Genomic DNA, 18945 nt, shown 5'->3' on the forward strand with positions numbered 1-18945 from the left:
AAAAAAAAATAATAATATCAGTTTTAAAATACAACTATATATTATTTTACAAAGAGAAAAATAAAAGCAGACACTCTAGAGACAGCAAATAGACTATGTTAGGCATATGGGCAATAGAATTAGACAGGCCTGGATTTGAATACTGACTGTTTCTAATACCTTTGGGGCTTGAGACTCAGACTGGGTACTGTACATACCTCCTTAAAACACTAGTTCTGGGGGTAGATGAGATTATATATGTAAAGCATTCACTATCTGCTCTTTAGTGAATTACCAGCCACCATTTTAATTATTCCATTCAAATATAACCTCATACCTCAGGCTTGTTGTAAACAAATGTTAGCTATTAAAAATATTTAAATAAGAAATGTAAGAACCTATATATATATATATATACACACACACACACATATATATACATATATATATACATACACACATATATATACATATACATATACATATATTGAGAACTATTCCATCTTTTCCTATCTGGCACCACCAATTATAGAATGATAGAGCATGAAACATGTGGTCTGTAAAACCTTTTACTCTGAAAACTACTGAATAAAATTAAGCAATATTTGCTAAACTTTTTATTAATATATTTAAAAAGGTAAAGACTTAAGAGTCTCTCCTGATAATTCTGTTGCAAATTCACTCCTTCCCTACTAAATCTGTATCTGGTCCCCTGCAATTGTGGAAGAAAACACACTTCGTTAAAGACTGGGAAAAGCCAAAACTAGAAAGCTTTTTCTGTTGTTTCAATTTTTTACCCCTCTTCTCCAGAATAAAGTTCTTGAAAAAGATAAAGTGATTACTGAAGTTTATGATAAGGATAGGGATAAACATTAAGGTGATTTCAAGTTAAACAGTTCCATATTATATTTGCAGAATTCGCCAAATCCTTATGACATCACTTTTCCATGCTATAAAAAACAAAAACATTACAAATTCTTAGGAAAACGTGAACACACTTACCCAGCCACAGGATGAACTACAATTGATCGTGGGTTACTTAATAGTGGAACTATTGTTCGTCTGGATTTATCAGCTAGTCTCATGACACTGACACTCTTGTAATGAGAGTCAGTCCAATAGAGATTCCTTGAAATCCAATCAAAGGCCAAACTTTCAACATTTTCCACCCTGTTAGGTACCAGAATTTCTCTTCCTGTAAGTTAAAATATGGACATGGTTTAAATGAAGCATATGACATAAATGGTCCTGCCACTGCATATTTAAATTCTGTATCAGAGTTAAAAGAATATTTCAGTAACATCTGGAAATCTTTTTTTAATAAACTGTGAACTGCAGAGCAACAGCATGAGAGAAAGCTAAACTCTATCCATTCTCCAAACTTTGGATCTCAAAGACTAGATATGATAGATATGATACTGGGTAACTAGAACAAGGAGTGGTAGAGGCCCAGATTTACTCCCCTGTTCAACCTTCCAGAAAAATTCTCACTGCAGAACATCTGAAGAGGTGATACCTGAGTTCACCTACTACCCACCCCAACTCCCCACCCCAACGCTGGAATAAGCTGACACCACCAGGTACGACCGGAGGGTAACCCTGAAGCATCACTGCCCAGCCCTCTCATCAACAGTCTTTCACAGCCACAAAGTTGCCAGGTTTGGGAAAGACCAGCAAAGATACCAGAAAGGAAATCAGAACTGGGTGCAGAAGAAAAAGACAACCCCCTCTTTGTGAAATTTGTATGTCTTTTCCCCTTTATTTTTTTTTCAGAAAAAAAATTTAAAGAAAATCAGAACCAAAACAACCAATCATACCTCTCTCTTTTTCAGTAGGGGAAAAAAGAACCAACCTAGTGCTTTTCTCATTCATTTTTTCAGAAAATTGTGAAAAGAGCCTTTGGCAGATTAGGCTTTCAAGCAGAAAAAGAGAAGCAGAAGAAACTCAAGCAGCTAAAAGCAAAGACCACGTAGAAAGGTCTCGTGGCCACAGGTGGAATTAAGAAATCCCACAACAGTAGCTACAATTAAGTATTGTCTTGGAGCCTATTGTACATTTAGATCCAGTTGTTTTCACTCAACCAATCCTGCCTTAGCTGTGAATTAAAGTAAAACCAGCTGGGGGTAGGGGGAGGGGAAAGCTGTAAAGAGAAAGTCCTCTCTGCACTAGACAACCTACTAGATACTGAGAAAACATAATATTGCCAATAATATTAATGCTTATAGTTTATATTAAATGAGCACTCACTATGAGCCAGAAACTGGACCAAGTACTTTACACGGCTTCATCCTTACACCACTCAATTGAGGAGGCAGTTATTGTCACCATTTTACAGATGGGGGAACTGAGTCACAGAGAAGTAAAGCATTTGGACACTGCCCTCCGTAACAATTAGGCCAAAAAACAAAAGTGAAAGAGCGATAGGTGCTGAGGTTGAGGTTGTACAGGACAGTATCAGAGCACAGACTCCCCGTGGAGCACAGGGCAAAGTGGAGGTGTGGAGACGGGGACAGTGTGGACAGGGGAGAGGGAGACACATTGAGAACCACACACTTTCTGGAAGCCATGGCTGGAGGTTAATGGGTTAATGACAGAAGCTAAGCACTGGGAGAAGTTCACAGTGACCACCAGGTGGCAGAGAGCACCAAGGAAGGGATGAGGGGGTCACACTTTTCCCCAAAGGCCTGTGAGAAATGGGATGGAGGAGAGTACAGTCATTTATAGGACAGTCATTTAGAAAAAATGATCAAGAAACAGCAGAAAATCCAGAAAGGTGTGGTCAGGGAAGAAAGTATTTTTGAGAAGGGGACCAAAGTCCCAAAGACAAAGACTGAAAAATTATTTAGCTTAGCAACAAAGAGACCAGAGGGGAGTGTGATGGGGGCAGCTTCAGTGAGGCTGTGGGCAGACTGCAAAGAGGTGCGGAGTCAGCATATGAGGGAGACAGGAAAGTGCAGATCGGTCTTTCAAGAAGCTTGTCCACCAAATGAAGGAGGGGCTGTCGCTAGAGGGCAATGTGAGCGGAGAGTAGGTCGCATCCCATTGTTTTAGAATAGAAGAGACTCGAGCATACCTGACAACAGAGAAGAGTCAGTGGAAGGGAAGTTGGAGAAGAGAAGGGATCACTGATGGAGGGCGTTCCCCTGAAGGCTTCCTGCAGGTAATCTTGTCTTTGATTTCTGACAATTCATTTTCAGCATGTACCATATACTCACTTGAGAAATAGAGCAACAGAATGCCTCCCTAACCAAAGTATGGAGAGTTTAACCACTGACTTGAAGAATATTTTACAAGGTAACTTGCTCGGCATGTGGACTTGAAATTGTTCAAGATGATGATGAGAACTGAGATCCCCAAAGCAGAAGGCAGCGGACCTGTGCAGGTGCCTGCAGGAGACTTGGCCAGCGAGCAGCTAAGAAACCCAGCGCTGCCTTCTGCTGACAGCTAAGCTTGACTGGTCTTCTCCAAGCTCTGTGGACCTGATTCTACTCCTCAAAAAAGATAAATTCTGGTTCAAAATAGCAGACAAACCAACCACGCATGTTTATCCCCTCTTTCATCCAAGCTCTACTTACAAGACAGAAAAAGGACAGCAGATATGCAATCTCCACAAAGGAGTAGGGGATTGAGGAGTGGGAACTCTCTAAAGCAGGACAAAGCTATAAAGTAAGCACCGTCAGAGGGGATTCACACCCTACACACACTGCAGCCTCCACACATTCACACTCGGGGGGGGGCGGGGGGAACCTGGCTCTCCCCAGGTGAAGGCGCTACCAAGCACCTGGCAGGGGGAGGAACTGAGGGGCTGACTTAAAAGTCAGGATAAGGAAGGTAGTTGCCACTGCTCACTGGTTAGTGTGCTGGCCTCGCACACCAGGGGCAGTGAGTTTGAACCTCACCTGGGCCTGATTAACAAAAAAAGAAAGAAAAGTCAGGGTAAAGAGCAATCAAAAACCCAGGTCCTGGCTCGTAGCACAGTGGTTACGGCGCTGGCCCTGTGCACTGAGGCTAGTGGGTTCAAACGCAGCCCAGGCCAGCTAAACAACAATGACAGCTGTAACAGCAAAAAGAAAAATTTAGCCAGATGTTGTGGCAGGCACCTGTAATCCCGGCTGCTTCAGAGGCTGAAGCAGGAGAAACGCTTGGGCCCAGAAGTTTGAGGTTGCTGAGAGCTGAGACACCACGCACTCTACTGAGCGCAACAAAGTGAGACTCTGTCTCAAAAAAAAACAGGTCCTTCCCAGATCCTATGTTACTACCCTCTATCTATCTCCTCCAAGGAACAGAGATTATCTTCTCTGGAGAACTGAAGCAGAAAAACTGTGGCTTCAGGGCACAGTGCACAACAGATATCTGAGATGAACACAAGACTAAACACAGGGACCACAACAGAGCCCTCAGCGCCCTGCGCTCTGCCTGGCTCCCAGAACACAGCCAGCCAGCTCCCTGCATCTTTCCCCCGCTCCCAAGAAGAGGATGGAGGCATCTACTGAGGAGAAATTGATCGTCTCCACAAATGACTCAGTAATACTGATACTGGGCAGCTCTCCAACAGCAGACCTGCCTACCACCTGAACCACACCAGCTGAGGAGGTCCACCCAGATGTACAAACCTTATGGTCAGGTATTTATAGTCTCATGTGTAATACCAAACAAGGGTCACAAACACTTGAAGAAAGCTTTCATCACAAAAAAGAAAGTTAAGAATAAACCAAAAGGGACTTGGTGCCCATACCACAGTGCTTACGGCACCAGTCACATGCACCAAACTTGGCGGTTTCAAGCCCAACCGGGGCCAGCTAAACAACAATGACAACTGCAACAAAAAATAGCCAGGCATTGTGTGGTGGGTGCCAATAGTCCCAGCTACTTGGGAGCTGAAGCAAGAGAATCACTTGAGCCCAAGAGTTTGAGGTTGCTGTGAGCTGTGACACTGTGGCACTCTACCAAGGGCAACAAACTGAGACTCTGTCTCAAAAAAAAAAAAGAATAAACCAAAAGGAAAAAGAATTTTGAAAAAAAGGCACAGAGAAAGATTTGATCAAGTATTACTAATATCTTCAGAGAAATGTATAGTAAGAAAAAATAATTGAGTTTATGAAACAAATACAGTTTTATTAAAAAAAGAACAAAAAGCTCTTCAAAATTGAAAATAATCTTGATTAAATTAAAAACTGAACAGAAAGGCTGAAAATTAAAATGCAAAATAATCTCACAGAAAATAGAAAAAATGGTAAAGATTAGCCAGATGCAGTGGCTCATGCCTGTAATCCTAGCACTCTGGGAGGCCACGGCAGGTGGATCACTTGAGCTCAGGAGTTTGAGACCAGCCTGAGCAACAGTGAGACCCCATCTCTACTAAAAATGAAAAAATTGGGGCAAGAGGATCACTTGAGCCCAAGAGTTTGAGGTTGCTGTGAACTATGACACCACGGCAATCTACCGAGGGCAAAAAGGTAAAGATTAAAACTAGAAGATACTATGACTTGTCATGAATTTGAAAAACTAGAAAAGATAAGGAAAAATCAAGTGATTAATCTAACATCTTACTATTAAGAATTACAGAAACAGAGAACAGAAAAAAATGGAGGCACGAACATTTCCCAGAATAAAACATAAATCTCAAGATTAAAGAGATAACAAAAGATCCTAAAACCATCTATATTAGAAGGAAAACAAAACAGCAATAATAGAAGAAACCAAAAAAAGTCATACACATAGCAATGGTACTAAGAATGGCATTGAACTCTCAACATTGCAGGCTAGAAATCAATGGAGCAACATCTTCAAATTTCTCAGGGAAAGTTACCTGCAACCTAAAACTTTACACCCAGCCTCACAGTCAAGATGGAGAGCAAAACAAAACATTTTCAGACTCTCAAAAACTCAAAATATATACCACCCTACTTATGCTTCTTAGGGAGCTATTATACAGGGTGTCCATAACGTGCCCGCAAACTTCATGGCCACCATGTCTGTGTTTCAGCAGGTGAAAAAATAAATCTAGAAAGAGAGTCTGACAGTAAGAGCTGTGCACAAGTGCAGAGAGACACCAGTCCCAAGTGGAACAGGTTACAGAAGTCTCTAAAAGGGGACAGGTTTGTTGGAGCATGCGGGAAAATACCTAACCTTTATAGAGGAAAGCAACCAAATGAATATGGGACCATTGTTAACTACAGAAAAAAATCAAAAATTGTCAAGAAATGTCATAAAGAATACTACTTAACTAAGCAGTGACCAATATTTATATTTTTATAAAAACTTAGCATTTATACTCCATAAAAAAACTTCAAATCTTTAGGGAGAATGAAGGTAAGAAAGGGGTGTTAGCGGAGAGGCGGGAATGTAAGAGAGCAAAATGCTCATCCATAACACGGAAGTAAATGTCTAATGATACCTCAAGAACTAGTGTCAACAAAGCATTTAGAAGCATGGAAACAAATAATAGAAGAAATAACTAAAAAGTGGTAAGCAATTAGCTCCAGACAGCAAGTCGGTGTTAGGGGAGGGTAATAGAGGTTTTTTATTGATAGCAGTTACATAATGATAGCTAACCTTTACTAAATAGTTACTATTTTCCAGCCATTATTCTAGATGCTTTACACGTATTAGCTTAAAATCCCCTCAACAACCTTATGAGCTATGTATTACCTGGATTATTATTCCTATTTTACAGATTAGGAAATTGAGGCACAAAGAAATTGAGTAACTTGCCCAAGGTCAAACACCTAGGAAATGTGGGAAGTGAAGATTCAAAGCCAGGCAGTCAAACTCCCAATCTGGCCTCTTAGCTGCTATGTTATAGTGCCTGCCAATTTTATTATTGTTCCAAGCCCTGTGGCTGGCAGTTAGGTAGTCTAGCATCCCTAAAGAGAGGGATCTTCTTGGATCATTTTGGGTGCTGGAGTGTGAACAGCTTCTATTCAATTAATCTTTGCATGCCTTTCATGTACTTGACATTCCTTTTACGTTAATATTTGTCATTGTTAAAATACATCCTCATTGATAGCTTCTTTAGGAGATAAATAACAGGTGTTTGTTTTAACTTAATTCATAATAAAAGCAACATATTTCTTTTGCCAATCTGAAAGTTTTTAGGAAGCTTAATAAAGACTACTGAAGAAGTGGATAAAAAGTTTTACTGAGGAAGTCATTAGTAGTATTACTCTCACCTGTGCCATCAATCTTTTGTTCAAAAATCAAGTGTTCTGAAATATCTGAAAAAAAGACAGTACTACTCCGGGCATCAAAATCAATCCCAACAAAGAAAGAAGAACTCCCTGTCACTGGAACCATGACATCTTCCTGGGTGGACAAGGTGAACGGGATCCCACGAACAGTCCTCTGGGATGAAAACAACAGGAAGTTCTGAACAGCTGTAGGAAGACGGACACAGCACAGTCAGCCACTGCATGGTTCTTGCCCTCCTGCTCTCAGTCCAGAGAAATCAATTATTCACTTTACAGTTGTGAAATAATAATTCTGAAGTAAGCATAGAAAATGTATGTGTGGAAAACATAGTTTGAAATCATGGAAGGGAAGAAAATGATAAGTAACAACGAACGTCATACAAATATTACAAATATCTTACTTCTTCCTGGGAAATTTATCCTTAACATTTATTATATAAAAAAAGATGCCCATGTGCTTAATTTCATTTTTTTTTCTTTTTCATCAACACCATTTCAACCTGACCTTCTCAGTTAGATTAACTATTGTATAAAGATCTATACTGAGAATCCTGTTTCAGTTTTTGAGGCATAAAGATCATGAAGAAGAACTAAAAGCCGCTGGAAATAGAAAGAAAGAAAGGTGTGAAGGAGGGAAGGGAGGGGAGAAATGAAGAAAGCAGGTAAGGAGTGATGCTTAAAATCGAGAAAGGAGAACATGCCAGCGTGTCCGAAAATCAAAAAGATAAAGGAGGGATGCCCAAGACAAAGGTCAAAATTGCACACAGGAACTTAAAAGCAAACTTATTAGACTAGGTGCCCTTGATGTAATAGTTATAACTACATGGGCTTTTATGAATGAAGGTGATTTTTCTGAGTCTAGGGTTACCTAATGAAGTAAAAAAAATCTACCTGACTTAGAGTAAGTCAGAATACTTAATAAGCCAGAAACAGTAACATCTGGGGAACAAAAAATTTGTCGAAACCATAAAATTAAGGGTTGTAGAGAGAAAAATAAGGGGAAAAAGGCTGGTGTAACTCTGGCACTCTGGGAGGCCAAGGTGAGGAGATTCCATGAGCTCAGGAGTTAGAGACCAGCCTGAGCAAGACCACCCCCCACCCCCTGTCTCTACTAAAAATGTTTTTTAAAAAATTAGCCATGCATTGTGTGGGGTACCTTTAAGTCTCAGCTGCTCAAGAGATGGAGGCAGAAGGATCCCTGAAACCCTGGAGTTTGAGGTTGCTGTGAGCTAGGCTGAGCCCATGGCACTCTAGCCTGGGCAACAGAGTGAGATTCTGAAGAAAGAAAAGAAAGGAAGGAAAGGAAAGAAAGAAATAAAGAAAAGAAATAAACAAATATTGGAGGAGTGCATTTCATCATCAGCTGGGAAACTTCAATATGGGAATGAAACCGGGAGCACACAGACAGATACAAAGAAAGTTTGAACTGAAAGGTGAAAGGCCACATGAAGAATTGGGTCACCCAAATGGACTTTACTTAGGACTATAGCACAAAAACAGTTAGGATTAAGATGTGATTACCTGGCTCAAAGGGGCATCAGTGGTGGTCTAGGAGAAATCAAAAGTGAAGAGAAGCACAGTACTTCCCATTAGAGTGAAGGCTATCACAGAAAGTGGAAAAGGTATACACAGTACAGAAAAGAGCTCAAAATTCAATCATGAAATTTCAAGACCATAGTCAATAGGAGAAATGGTTTCAGGAAACAAAGAGGGAAGGGAGTCAAGAAAACACTACACATGTTTTTTACACTAGATGTGTGTAATTAAAGGAAAATCCCAAAGGACAGAAGTTTTCATCTTCAAAGACAGCTAGCTCTGAATATACAGGAAGACACTCCATGGGCTAGAGAAGACATCAGATAGGAAGCTGGCCCAGTCCAAGAGCAGCAGTTTGTCTGGGTAAAGGAAGGAACACACATGCCTGTGCTGCCCACCAAGGAAGTCCACACATTTCTTACCAGCACAGTGGAGCCCATCCGCATCCAGTTGGAAGCCAAACGTGCATTTGCAACGGAAACCCAAACCATTATTATCTGTTCTGTGACTGAGGACACAGATCTGTTCACAGCCCCCATTGTCCTGTTTACACGGATTGCTAGCTGGAGGAAAAAATGTCCAGGGTTAAATTGCAATTAGAAATGTATAATTATGCAATATATGTAAAGCCACTTTGAACACTGCAAATGAAATAAATAGGGCCGAGTGTGGTGGCTCACACCTGTAATTTTGGAACTTTGAGAGGCCATGGTGGGAGAACTGCTTGAGGCAGGAGTTCCCCCAGCCTGGGCAACATAGCAAGTCCCCTCATCTACAAAAAATAAGGAAAGTTATATCTAGGTGTGGCAGTACATGCCTACAGTCCCACCTGAGGCAGAAAGATTGCCCAGGAGTTTCAGGCTACAGTACTCCAACCTGGGCGACCAAGTGAGACCCTGTCTCTACAGAGATATATATATATTTTATTAATGGTAATTATTTTTGCTAATTTTTATTATACACAATTGTATATATTTATAAGGTACATGTGATATCTTGAAGAACACAATGTGGTGGAGGCAGAAGAATCGCTTGAGCCCAGCAGTTGGAGGTTGCTGTGAGCTGTGATGCCATAGCACTCTACCCAGGGTGAGAGCTTGAGGCTTTGTCTCAAAATAAAGAAAACTAAAAGCTTTTGTTTCTGGCTCGGTGCCTGTGCCACAGTGGTTACAGCACCAGCCACATACACCAAGGGTGGCGGGTTCAAACCCAGACCGGGCCTGCTAAACAACAATGACATATGCAACAACAAAAAAAATAGCCAGGCATTGTGGCGGTTGCCTGTATTTCCAGCTACTTGGGACCCTGAGGCAAGAGAATTGCTTAAGCCCAAGAACTGGAGGTTGCTGTGAGCTGTGATGCCATAGCACTCTACCAAGGGTGACATAATGAAACTCTAACTCAAAAAAAAAAATAGAGAAAAAGAAGAAAAGCTTTTGTTTCTGTCTTTTGTTCACTTTTTAATGAAGTTGTTTGATTTTTTCTTACTGATTTGCTTGCTTTATGTAGAATCTCATTATCAGCCCGTTATTGGATATATAGCATGCAAATATTTTCTCCCATTCTGTAGGTTGTCTATTTCCTCTGTAGATTATTTCCTTGTCTATGCATAAGCCTTTTAATTTAGTCAAGGACAATTCATTGATTTTTTGCTTATGCTATGATTCCTTTTGGGGTCTTCTGCATAAATTCTTTGCCTAGCAAAATTTATAAGAGTATTTCCAACATTTGCTTCTAGAATTCTTACACAGTTTCCTGCCTTTGGTTTAAGTCTGTTATCCATCATGAATTAATTTTTGTAGTGAGAGGTATGGAACATGTTTCATTCCTCTTCATGTCACTATCCAATTTTCCCAACACCATTTATTGAATAAAATTGTTTTAAGAAATAAATTTGAAAATAAGAAATAGAGGAATGGATTTGCAACTCATTGGAGGCATCACTACGGCTTTCTACTGTGTACATCCACTCCACATCTGGCTGCACCAATCCTCCCGATTTCACCGTTAATCTCCCATCCACTCTCACACTACAACAAAAAACAGGACTCCTACTTCCAGATAACTGTGCAGTTCTATCTCCCCAATAATTACATCAAAGTAGGTCTGCTATCCATGACTAGAAATAATTCCCCTCACTACCACCAAAAAAACCCTTTAGAGCTATTTAACAATAGTTGGACATAGTAAATAACTATTTATTAATCACTGATATTTACTTTATAAATAAGACAACTTAACAACCAATGGCTCTAAGAAGTATTCTCTCAATTTTACAGAAGAGAAAATCCATTCAGCACCTAATGGCTTAAGTAGGATTCGAATCCAGATCTGTAGTATCTGCTTTTGAAATTGTTTTCTTAGCTTTTCACTTTTTTTCAGGTTGTGGATGGGGCTGGGTTTGAACCCACCACTTCTAGTATATGGGGCTGGCACCCTACTCCTTTGACCCACAGGCACCACCCCCCTTTCACATATTCTTTAAAATATCCTCTTTACATTCTCAGGTGGATTGATCAGGGAAAACAACAGACAAATACCATGTACATATCATTCTAAGCCAAAAAACAGACATGGTCATTTGGATGATCTGAGTAAAAGCAGGTGTGAAGTTAGTAGCTCATGAATTATGCCTAAAAACTATTTCAAATAAGCTGGGTACAGTAGCTCATGCCTATAATCCAAGCACTTTGAGAGGCCAAGGTGCAAGGATCACTTCAGGCCAGAAGTTTGATACCAGCCTGGACAACATAGCAAGGCATGCCTAGCCCACTCCATCTTTACAAAAAGTTAAAAAATGAGCTGGATATGGTGGTGTGTGCCTGTAGGCCCAACAACACAGGAGGCTGAGATAGGCAAATCATCTGAGCCCAAGAGGTTGAGGTCTTAGTGAGCTATGATAATGCCGCTGCACTCTACCCCTAGCAACAAACAGAAATTCTGCTTTTAAAAAAAGAACTATTTCAAACAGATATTTCCAAAATATTTTCAGATAAGTATGTTTTCCTCTGATGACCCTATAGAATATTCACTTGAGATTATCAATTCTTGTGGTTTGGTATTTTTTCTTAAATTAACTGGATTACTTTCGCTCTTTCTCCATCCTAAACAGAACCACCAGTAAGCATAAGCATTTTAAAGCAACTCTTTCTTTCAATTATTGCTCACCAATATTAAGCTTTCTACCAAGGTAATTTACTTGATCATATTTCTTTGATCTACAAGCAAATACAGAAAAGAGCCATGTGCAGTTATATATGTCAAAGCTCAATCTATACCCTGGAAACACAAATAAAACTTACTATAAAATAAGGAAATTTTAGCATATATAATAATTCAAAACATTTATTTTCTTTAATAAGTGACCAGCCAGAGAGACGCCAAACCCAGCTGGCATATGACAGATCTATTAGGAACCAAAGGATGGGTACCAGAGAAAAAAATGGCTGTAACTCCCTATATTAGCACTTGGAAATCTCATTTTCTTCTATTGGGCTTCAGTTTCCTTTATTAAAATATTAGAAATTTGAAATAGAAGATTTTTATCCCAGTAGAGTGAGTATAGGTATTTTTGTTTGGTTTATCTAGACAAGACGTGGGACATTGCAGGTGCTAATGAATATCTGGTAAGTAAATCTCTAAATTCCCCCTAGTTTTAGCATTTTAACTCTGAAATAATCAATTTCTCTAGAATGTTCATGATCTGCAGAGCATCTGAGATATCTCTCAGATATCTCTCTAATTCAGAAAGTTTAACACTCTAGATAACTCTTCGTATATTTGAGAAGATTATCCAAGTCTCATGAGATCCCTTATTTTTAACTTCCATAACTTTGAGAAAAGCTATCTACCAAGTCTAGAAACAAGCATGGTTACCACTGTTCTGAGGCTTACCATAGGGCTGTTTGAGGGCATGGTAAACTGTCACTCCATAGGGGTTCAGGGAAGTCTTATACAACATGCGTGGATTGGTCTCTCTGAACTTGTTGGCCTTCATCACAGCCATCTTTGTCCAATCAGTATAGAACACATGACTTTCAAACAAACTTATTCCAAAGGGATGAGGAATAAGGGAGCCTCCATGCATGACTGTCTTCCTGTTACAAAAGATAAGGATGTATCATTCAATTTTTTTGTTTTGCTTTATTATGATTAAAGGTATAGTTAGTTCAATTAAGTGCTAATAAAGCTAAATCTCTTGCTATAAATATAAAATATATACAAATGCATGTGTAGTTCCAGCTACATTTATAGAAGGATTTTGTTGTCTCTTAAAAAATACCCTCAAGACTTAAATTCCAGACCCAGTCATTTCTTTAGCTTGTTGTAGACCTAACTGGAATATACTGTTTTCTCATTTATTCTTCATTCCTTTAAGGGTGCCCTACATATAAAAGCCTTACATGTGAAATAGAGTTTTGAATCCCATAGATGAGAGAAGGGTTTGGAAATCTGATGGACATGCCTTCAACATTTTCCACTGCTCCACTGACCATTTAGGGATTAGGATGGTGAGTGGTAGAGTTCAACCCACAGAGAACACTGAGATCTATTCCTGATAAGAGCAGAGAGCAGTGCTTCCACTGTTAGGTATCCGCTTAATGATACTGTCACCTGATCATCCTTGCAGTGGAGGCACAGAGTGCCCAGACCTACTTTAATGGGAAGGAAATGGAAGTGAAAGGCGCTAGGGAGGGCAATGACACCTGCCATGACTGACACCTGCCATCCTGCATCTCTGTGGACAGTGATTCAATTAGACACACAACAAAAGTAAAGTAGAGGATGGTTTAGGAGGAAAAGCTCTTATTTTCTTTCTTTTGGCATAATAAAAACACATAGAAGAAAAATCTCAGCAGCCCCTGAAAACTAAAAAATAAACAGAGTTCTGAGAAAAGGCTTTAAGACACTAAAGCAGGGAAACAGTGAAGGGGAGAAAACAAAGAGAGCGAAGGTGGCAAGTCACTGCACACTTTGAAACGCTCGATCATGACATGGTGCATTAAGATTAGGGAATGGTTTTCTTTCTCAGTTAGTAAATTCCAGAATCCTGAATGCCACCTGCTGGCAAAGCAAGAGGCAATGACTTTATGATTTCAGCTTAACTCTTCAGCTTTAATATTTCTTTGAAGTTTCTTCACAGCCAGCAAGCCACTCAAATCTTTCTGAAACTCCACTGATTTTTACCCTTTATGCTTCACTTTAACCTTAGCATAAAAATACTGAGACTACTTAACACAATGCTAAAACACACCACTGAAAAAGAAAAAATTACGCAATATCACAATTGTTTTATATAGGACTCACGATATGTTTTAATAAATGTAACTGATATTCACACGAAAACCCATTTCACTTGTAGGAAATTGTGGTATTGATACAATCACTTCAATTAACCAAGCAGAGATTGCTCTAAGGATATATAATCCATCAACAAACTGGTACCTTCCTTACAAAATAGAGATACAAGAGAAAACAAAACTATATCATTGCTTTCCTTGAGAAAATAATAAAATCAAGTCATTAGGAAAAATAAAACTGGCCAGCTTATTTGCTGAATCAATAGAGAGTAATTTCTCTTGGTCAAAATTTGCAGGACATGTTTTACGCCATTTTTTTTTTAATTGTTGGGGATTCATCGAGGGTAGAAACCAGGTTACAGTGATTGCATTTTTAGGTAAAGTCCCTCTTACCATGTGTCTTGCCCCCCAAAGCAAAAGGACAGAATCTAAAATAGTGAGTTAATTTATAGTTAGCTCTACTTTGACTAAGAAAATGAAGAAAAACCACTTCATATTCTACATTCGAATACTATTATTTAAGAATCTTTGAAAGAGAGTAGGTAAAAATACAATACAAAGAATTTCTCCTGGAAATTTGAAATATTTAAGAGTAGAATAAAATCCAATTAATTCACAGTGAATAGCATCAAATACATGATTAAAACGTTTTTTATTGGGGTAAAAGTTAACGTGATCTTGAGAAATAAAGCATGAGGCATCTAGAGAAATAGACTCAGGAATGAATGAAAATAATGCATTTAATTTGGGGCCAAGAAAGGGTTGGAGAGGAGAAATCAAAGAACAAAGGCTCAAGGTAATATTTAAAGTGTTATTATGGAACATAAGAAAAGTTTAAACTCGGATCAGATCACTTCATGCAAATGTCCGTACGAAGGTCATTTCGAGCGATGCTGTCAATGAACAAAACGATATTTTAATTCTGGTCTTTTCCACCTGTTTTATGTACTTTCCCCCCAAAACTCGTAAAACTATAAACAATAATTCTTACCTCTGAATTCCATCATAAGTTACAGTTTCAATGTAATCATACCGAGAGTCAACCCAATAAACACGCTTGGCTATCAGATCCAGTGTTATCCCACCAGGGAATCCCAGCTTCGTTTTCACTAAGTCTTTACGGTTGCTGCCATCCATGAAAGCCCTTTCCACCTTAGGTTCCCCAGAAAGGCTCTCCCAATCAGAGAAAAATAAATAACTGCAAAAGAAAAACAAAAGATGACGAATCTGTTTGTTAATTTTAACTGGAAAATATTTTTTTTTATAAATAGTGTGTTTGGATCAATGGAAATTTTCTCCAGTTGATTAGAGAACCCTGCTACTATAAACCAACAGTGAAATGTAAAGATATTTTTGAAAAAGCAAAGACTGTGAGGACCAATCAAGAGAGTCAACAACTCCAAATAGTGACCATTTAAATTTATTAACATGGGCTCATCGCCCGTAGATCAGTGAGTAGGGCACCAGCCACATACACCAAAGCCTGGCCCAGGCCTGCTAAACAACAATGACAACTGCAAAAAAAAAAAAAAAAAAACAGCCAGGCATTGTGCGGGTGCCCATAGTCCCAGCTACTCAGGAGGCTGAGGCCAGAGAATCACTTAAGTCCAAGAGTTTGAGGTTGCTGTGAACTGGGACACCATGGCACTCTACGGAGGGTGACATACTAACATGGTGGCCTAAAAACGCATATTCTGATGGCTATGATGGTAGGTCCCTGTGGTCCCAGCTATTCAGGCAGTAAAGGCAGAAGGAACCCTCAGGTTGAAAGCCAGCCTAGGCAACATGGCAAGACCCCTTCTTAAAAACACAAATCTATATATACCTCCTGAACTTTCTCCTCTCTTCCCGTTACTGTCTTTAATCTGCAGCTCTCTCTTTTTGAGACAGAGTCTCACTCTTTCACCCTATCTAGAGTACAGTGGTATCATAGCTCACTGCAGCCTCCCAACTCCTGGGCTCAAGCAATCCTCCCACCTCAACCTCTTGAGTAGCTAGCACTATAGGTGTGCATCACCATGCCCTGCTAATTTTCTCTATTTTTAGTAGAGGTGGTGATCTCACTCAGCCTGGCCTCGAACACTGCCATCATTTTCAAGGAAGGACAGGTGATATAATGAAATAGAACTAAATAATCACTATTCGTCAAACTAAAGTAGCCTACTGTTCATTCAAGAGTCCTAGGACTCAACTGTGAAATTTTGAAAGAAATCTAAGTCTCCTATAACTCTTCTCAGATGTGGAGATGAGGAAAATTTGTATTTAAACCTGAAGAAGAGCATTGCTAGTTTTGCTGGGTTGGTTCACACCAAAAAACTTGTAATGAGACATTAACACTGATATCTCAACCCCAGTCTGTAATAAGAAAGCACAAAAGGCAATAATTCTAACCTCCTTTCCTCTCTTTAAAAACTTTACTGCTAATTCATTACCGTTAGAATATATAATTTGTTACAATGTTTGTCTTAATAATGGTGAAATATATGTAATTTTTTGCTATTTTAATATTATAGATTGAATCAGAACATAGAATCCAATCTCTTAGCCAGGCAAATGTAGCAAACACCAAGAATAAACTTCATGCCCCCCAAATGAGGTATTTTTATTACACCAATAGGTGTATTTGAATTACATATTCTCAAATGGGGTTTTATTTAATCAACGCCTCGAATGTTTCTATTGCTAGGCATGAAGTCTCCCACCTATATCCTAGCACTTTGGAAGGTTGAGACAGGAAGATCACTTAAGACCAGGAGTTAGAAACCAGCCTGGGCCACACAGGGAGACCCCATCTCTACAAAATTTTAAAAATTTGCCAGGCGCTAATTTTGGTGCACACCTGTAGTCCCAGCTACTTGGGAGGCTGAAGCAGTAGGATCAGTTGAGCCCAGGAGTTGGAGGCAGTGATGAGCTGTGACCATGTCACTGCACTCCAGCCTGAGCAACAGAACAAGACCCTGCCTCAAAATTAAATAACCAAAGCTTCTATAAATAAGGATATAAAATAAACATGTATTTTAGAGTACAGAGCCTAAACCAAATAAGAATTAATCTTCAATTAATCCAATGTATAGAACAGAGATAAAACTAAAAATACAGGAATCAGTATTTTTCACATCACTTACCCAACAGTTGGGTCCAGGGCAATTCCTCTAGGACGCCCTAAGTTTTCTGTTATAAGGGTAACCCGGTAGCTTCCATCCAAATTTGCCACATCTATGCGGTTGATCCTGGTCTCTACCACATAGAGTTTATTATTAACCCAGTCCACAGCCAGGTTCTCTGGACTGTCAACAGAAACATTGAGAACTTCTTGGATATTTAAACCATTAATGTTAACTGAATAAACCTGAAAGAAAAACCAAAATCGTTATCCTTCTAAAGCACTACTAACTGTGTGATTTATTTTGACTTTCAGCTATAATCAAATCAGAATTGCTAATAATCCAAATTCTCAACTTTTAGAATTTTTATACAAGTTATCATTGAAATAAATTAGGCTTTTATTTATGGCACAAAAAAAATGTAAGAGGAAGAAATAAATAAACTTCCATAACTTTTTAGGCACCTCTGAAATTTATGTTTCAAAAATCTCCATTGCCTTTCTCAAAGTTGAAGTTAAATCAATTACACTTTCCCTATAAGACAGTGTAATAAATTTTGGCTGCTAAACAAAACACTGTCAATATTTGTTATCCAATCTTCAATTACAGCTCCACTTAGGAGATGCAGGTACAAATTTGATTTTTATCATCCAGGAAAGCAGAGTCCTTTCTACATTTCAAATGATCAAGTTTCAAAAATTACTACCAAATATCTATCCAGTTTTGAAAGAATGTCTACTATTTCTTTTAATTAGGCTTTTGGACTCCATTTCGAATAAAATTAAAAGTTGCTCAAGCCTAATCCATATAATAGTCCGCTTTGTTTAATAGGTCACATGTAATAGTATAGCATGGAAAAGGTGGTGATTAACATAAAACATCTCAAGGGCCTTTTTTGTTAGGAAACAAAGGAACTTTCCCCTCTATTCCCCCCAAAATGAAAAACTATCAACACTCTGTGCTTGAGGTTCCAGTCAGCTCCAAATACACTCCTGAAATTTCTATTTACCTTATTTCGCACATAGTCTGTCCAAAAGACCTTGCCCAGGCGATAGTGGAAATCTACACCCACGGCCATTCCACGAGGGGACTCTACTAGGTTCCGGAAGCTGGTTCCATGAACGTCACCAATTAGCAAGTCCTGACCATTGGAGAAGATAATGGAGGGCTGGCCAGCTAAAAGTGAAGAAGGAGAACATTACCCCACTCCTTACACTGTGCATGGATGGAGAAGTACCTTACAACTGATATGCTCTCTGCTTTTTCAAATGTTATCTTCTATGTTATCTTGCCTGATCTTAACATAAACCTCTGAGGCAGACAGAGAGTGATCACTCCACCCATTTTACAAGAGATAAATTGAGGCACACAGATGCTCAAGGTGTCCAAAATCACAGTAAGTTAGGAATAGTTTGACAAGAATTCAAGAGTCCTGACTGCCAGTCCAGTACCTTCAACAACATTGAGGAGAATTTCAGATATTTTCAAGATGCCATTATGATTTGAGCAATTTACCTCCATGTGCAACTTTAGATTGTGTTAAACACAGAACACATTTTAAAGATTACCAGGAACTCACTGTGAAAAATACGGCAATGGTGGTTGTAAACCTGCTGTCTATATACTCACAAGTATATAAAATGACATAGGAGTAAGGTTATCTATTCAATCTTATTTGCAATAACAAAAGATAAGTCCATCAAATAAGGGACCAGATAAAAAAATTACACATATAGGAAGGCTGAGGCAAGAGAACTGCCTAAGCCCAAGAGCTGGAGTTTGCTGTGAGCTGTGACACTATGGCGCTCTACCAAGGGCGACAAAATGAGACTCAGT

The 18945-nt window shown here is 39.1% G+C and overlaps 1 protein-coding gene across 1 annotated transcript in view; it reads right to left on the minus strand.

Annotated features, from left to right (window-relative positions):
- Positions 1–18945, minus strand: part of LRP2 (LDL receptor related protein 2) — a 198596-nt gene that overhangs the window by 120206 nt on the left and 59445 nt on the right. The window contains exons 11-17 of the mRNA XM_012808457.1: positions 18119–18285; positions 17131–17354; positions 14997–15203; positions 12600–12802; positions 9128–9268; positions 7152–7355; positions 982–1174 (exon numbers count right to left, since the gene is read on the minus strand). Coding sequence (XP_012663911.1) covers positions 982–1174; positions 7152–7355; positions 9128–9268; positions 12600–12802; positions 14997–15203; positions 17131–17354; positions 18119–18285 — 1339 coding nt within the window. The remainder of the gene's footprint in view (positions 1–981; positions 1175–7151; positions 7356–9127; positions 9269–12599; positions 12803–14996; positions 15204–17130; positions 17355–18118; positions 18286–18945) is intronic.

Source organism: Otolemur garnettii, unplaced genomic scaffold (assembly GCF_000181295.1).
Source record: "Otolemur garnettii isolate 467f Iridium unplaced genomic scaffold, OtoGar3 scaffold00090, whole genome shotgun sequence".
NCBI lineage: Eukaryota > Metazoa > Chordata > Mammalia > Primates > Galagidae > Otolemur > Otolemur garnettii.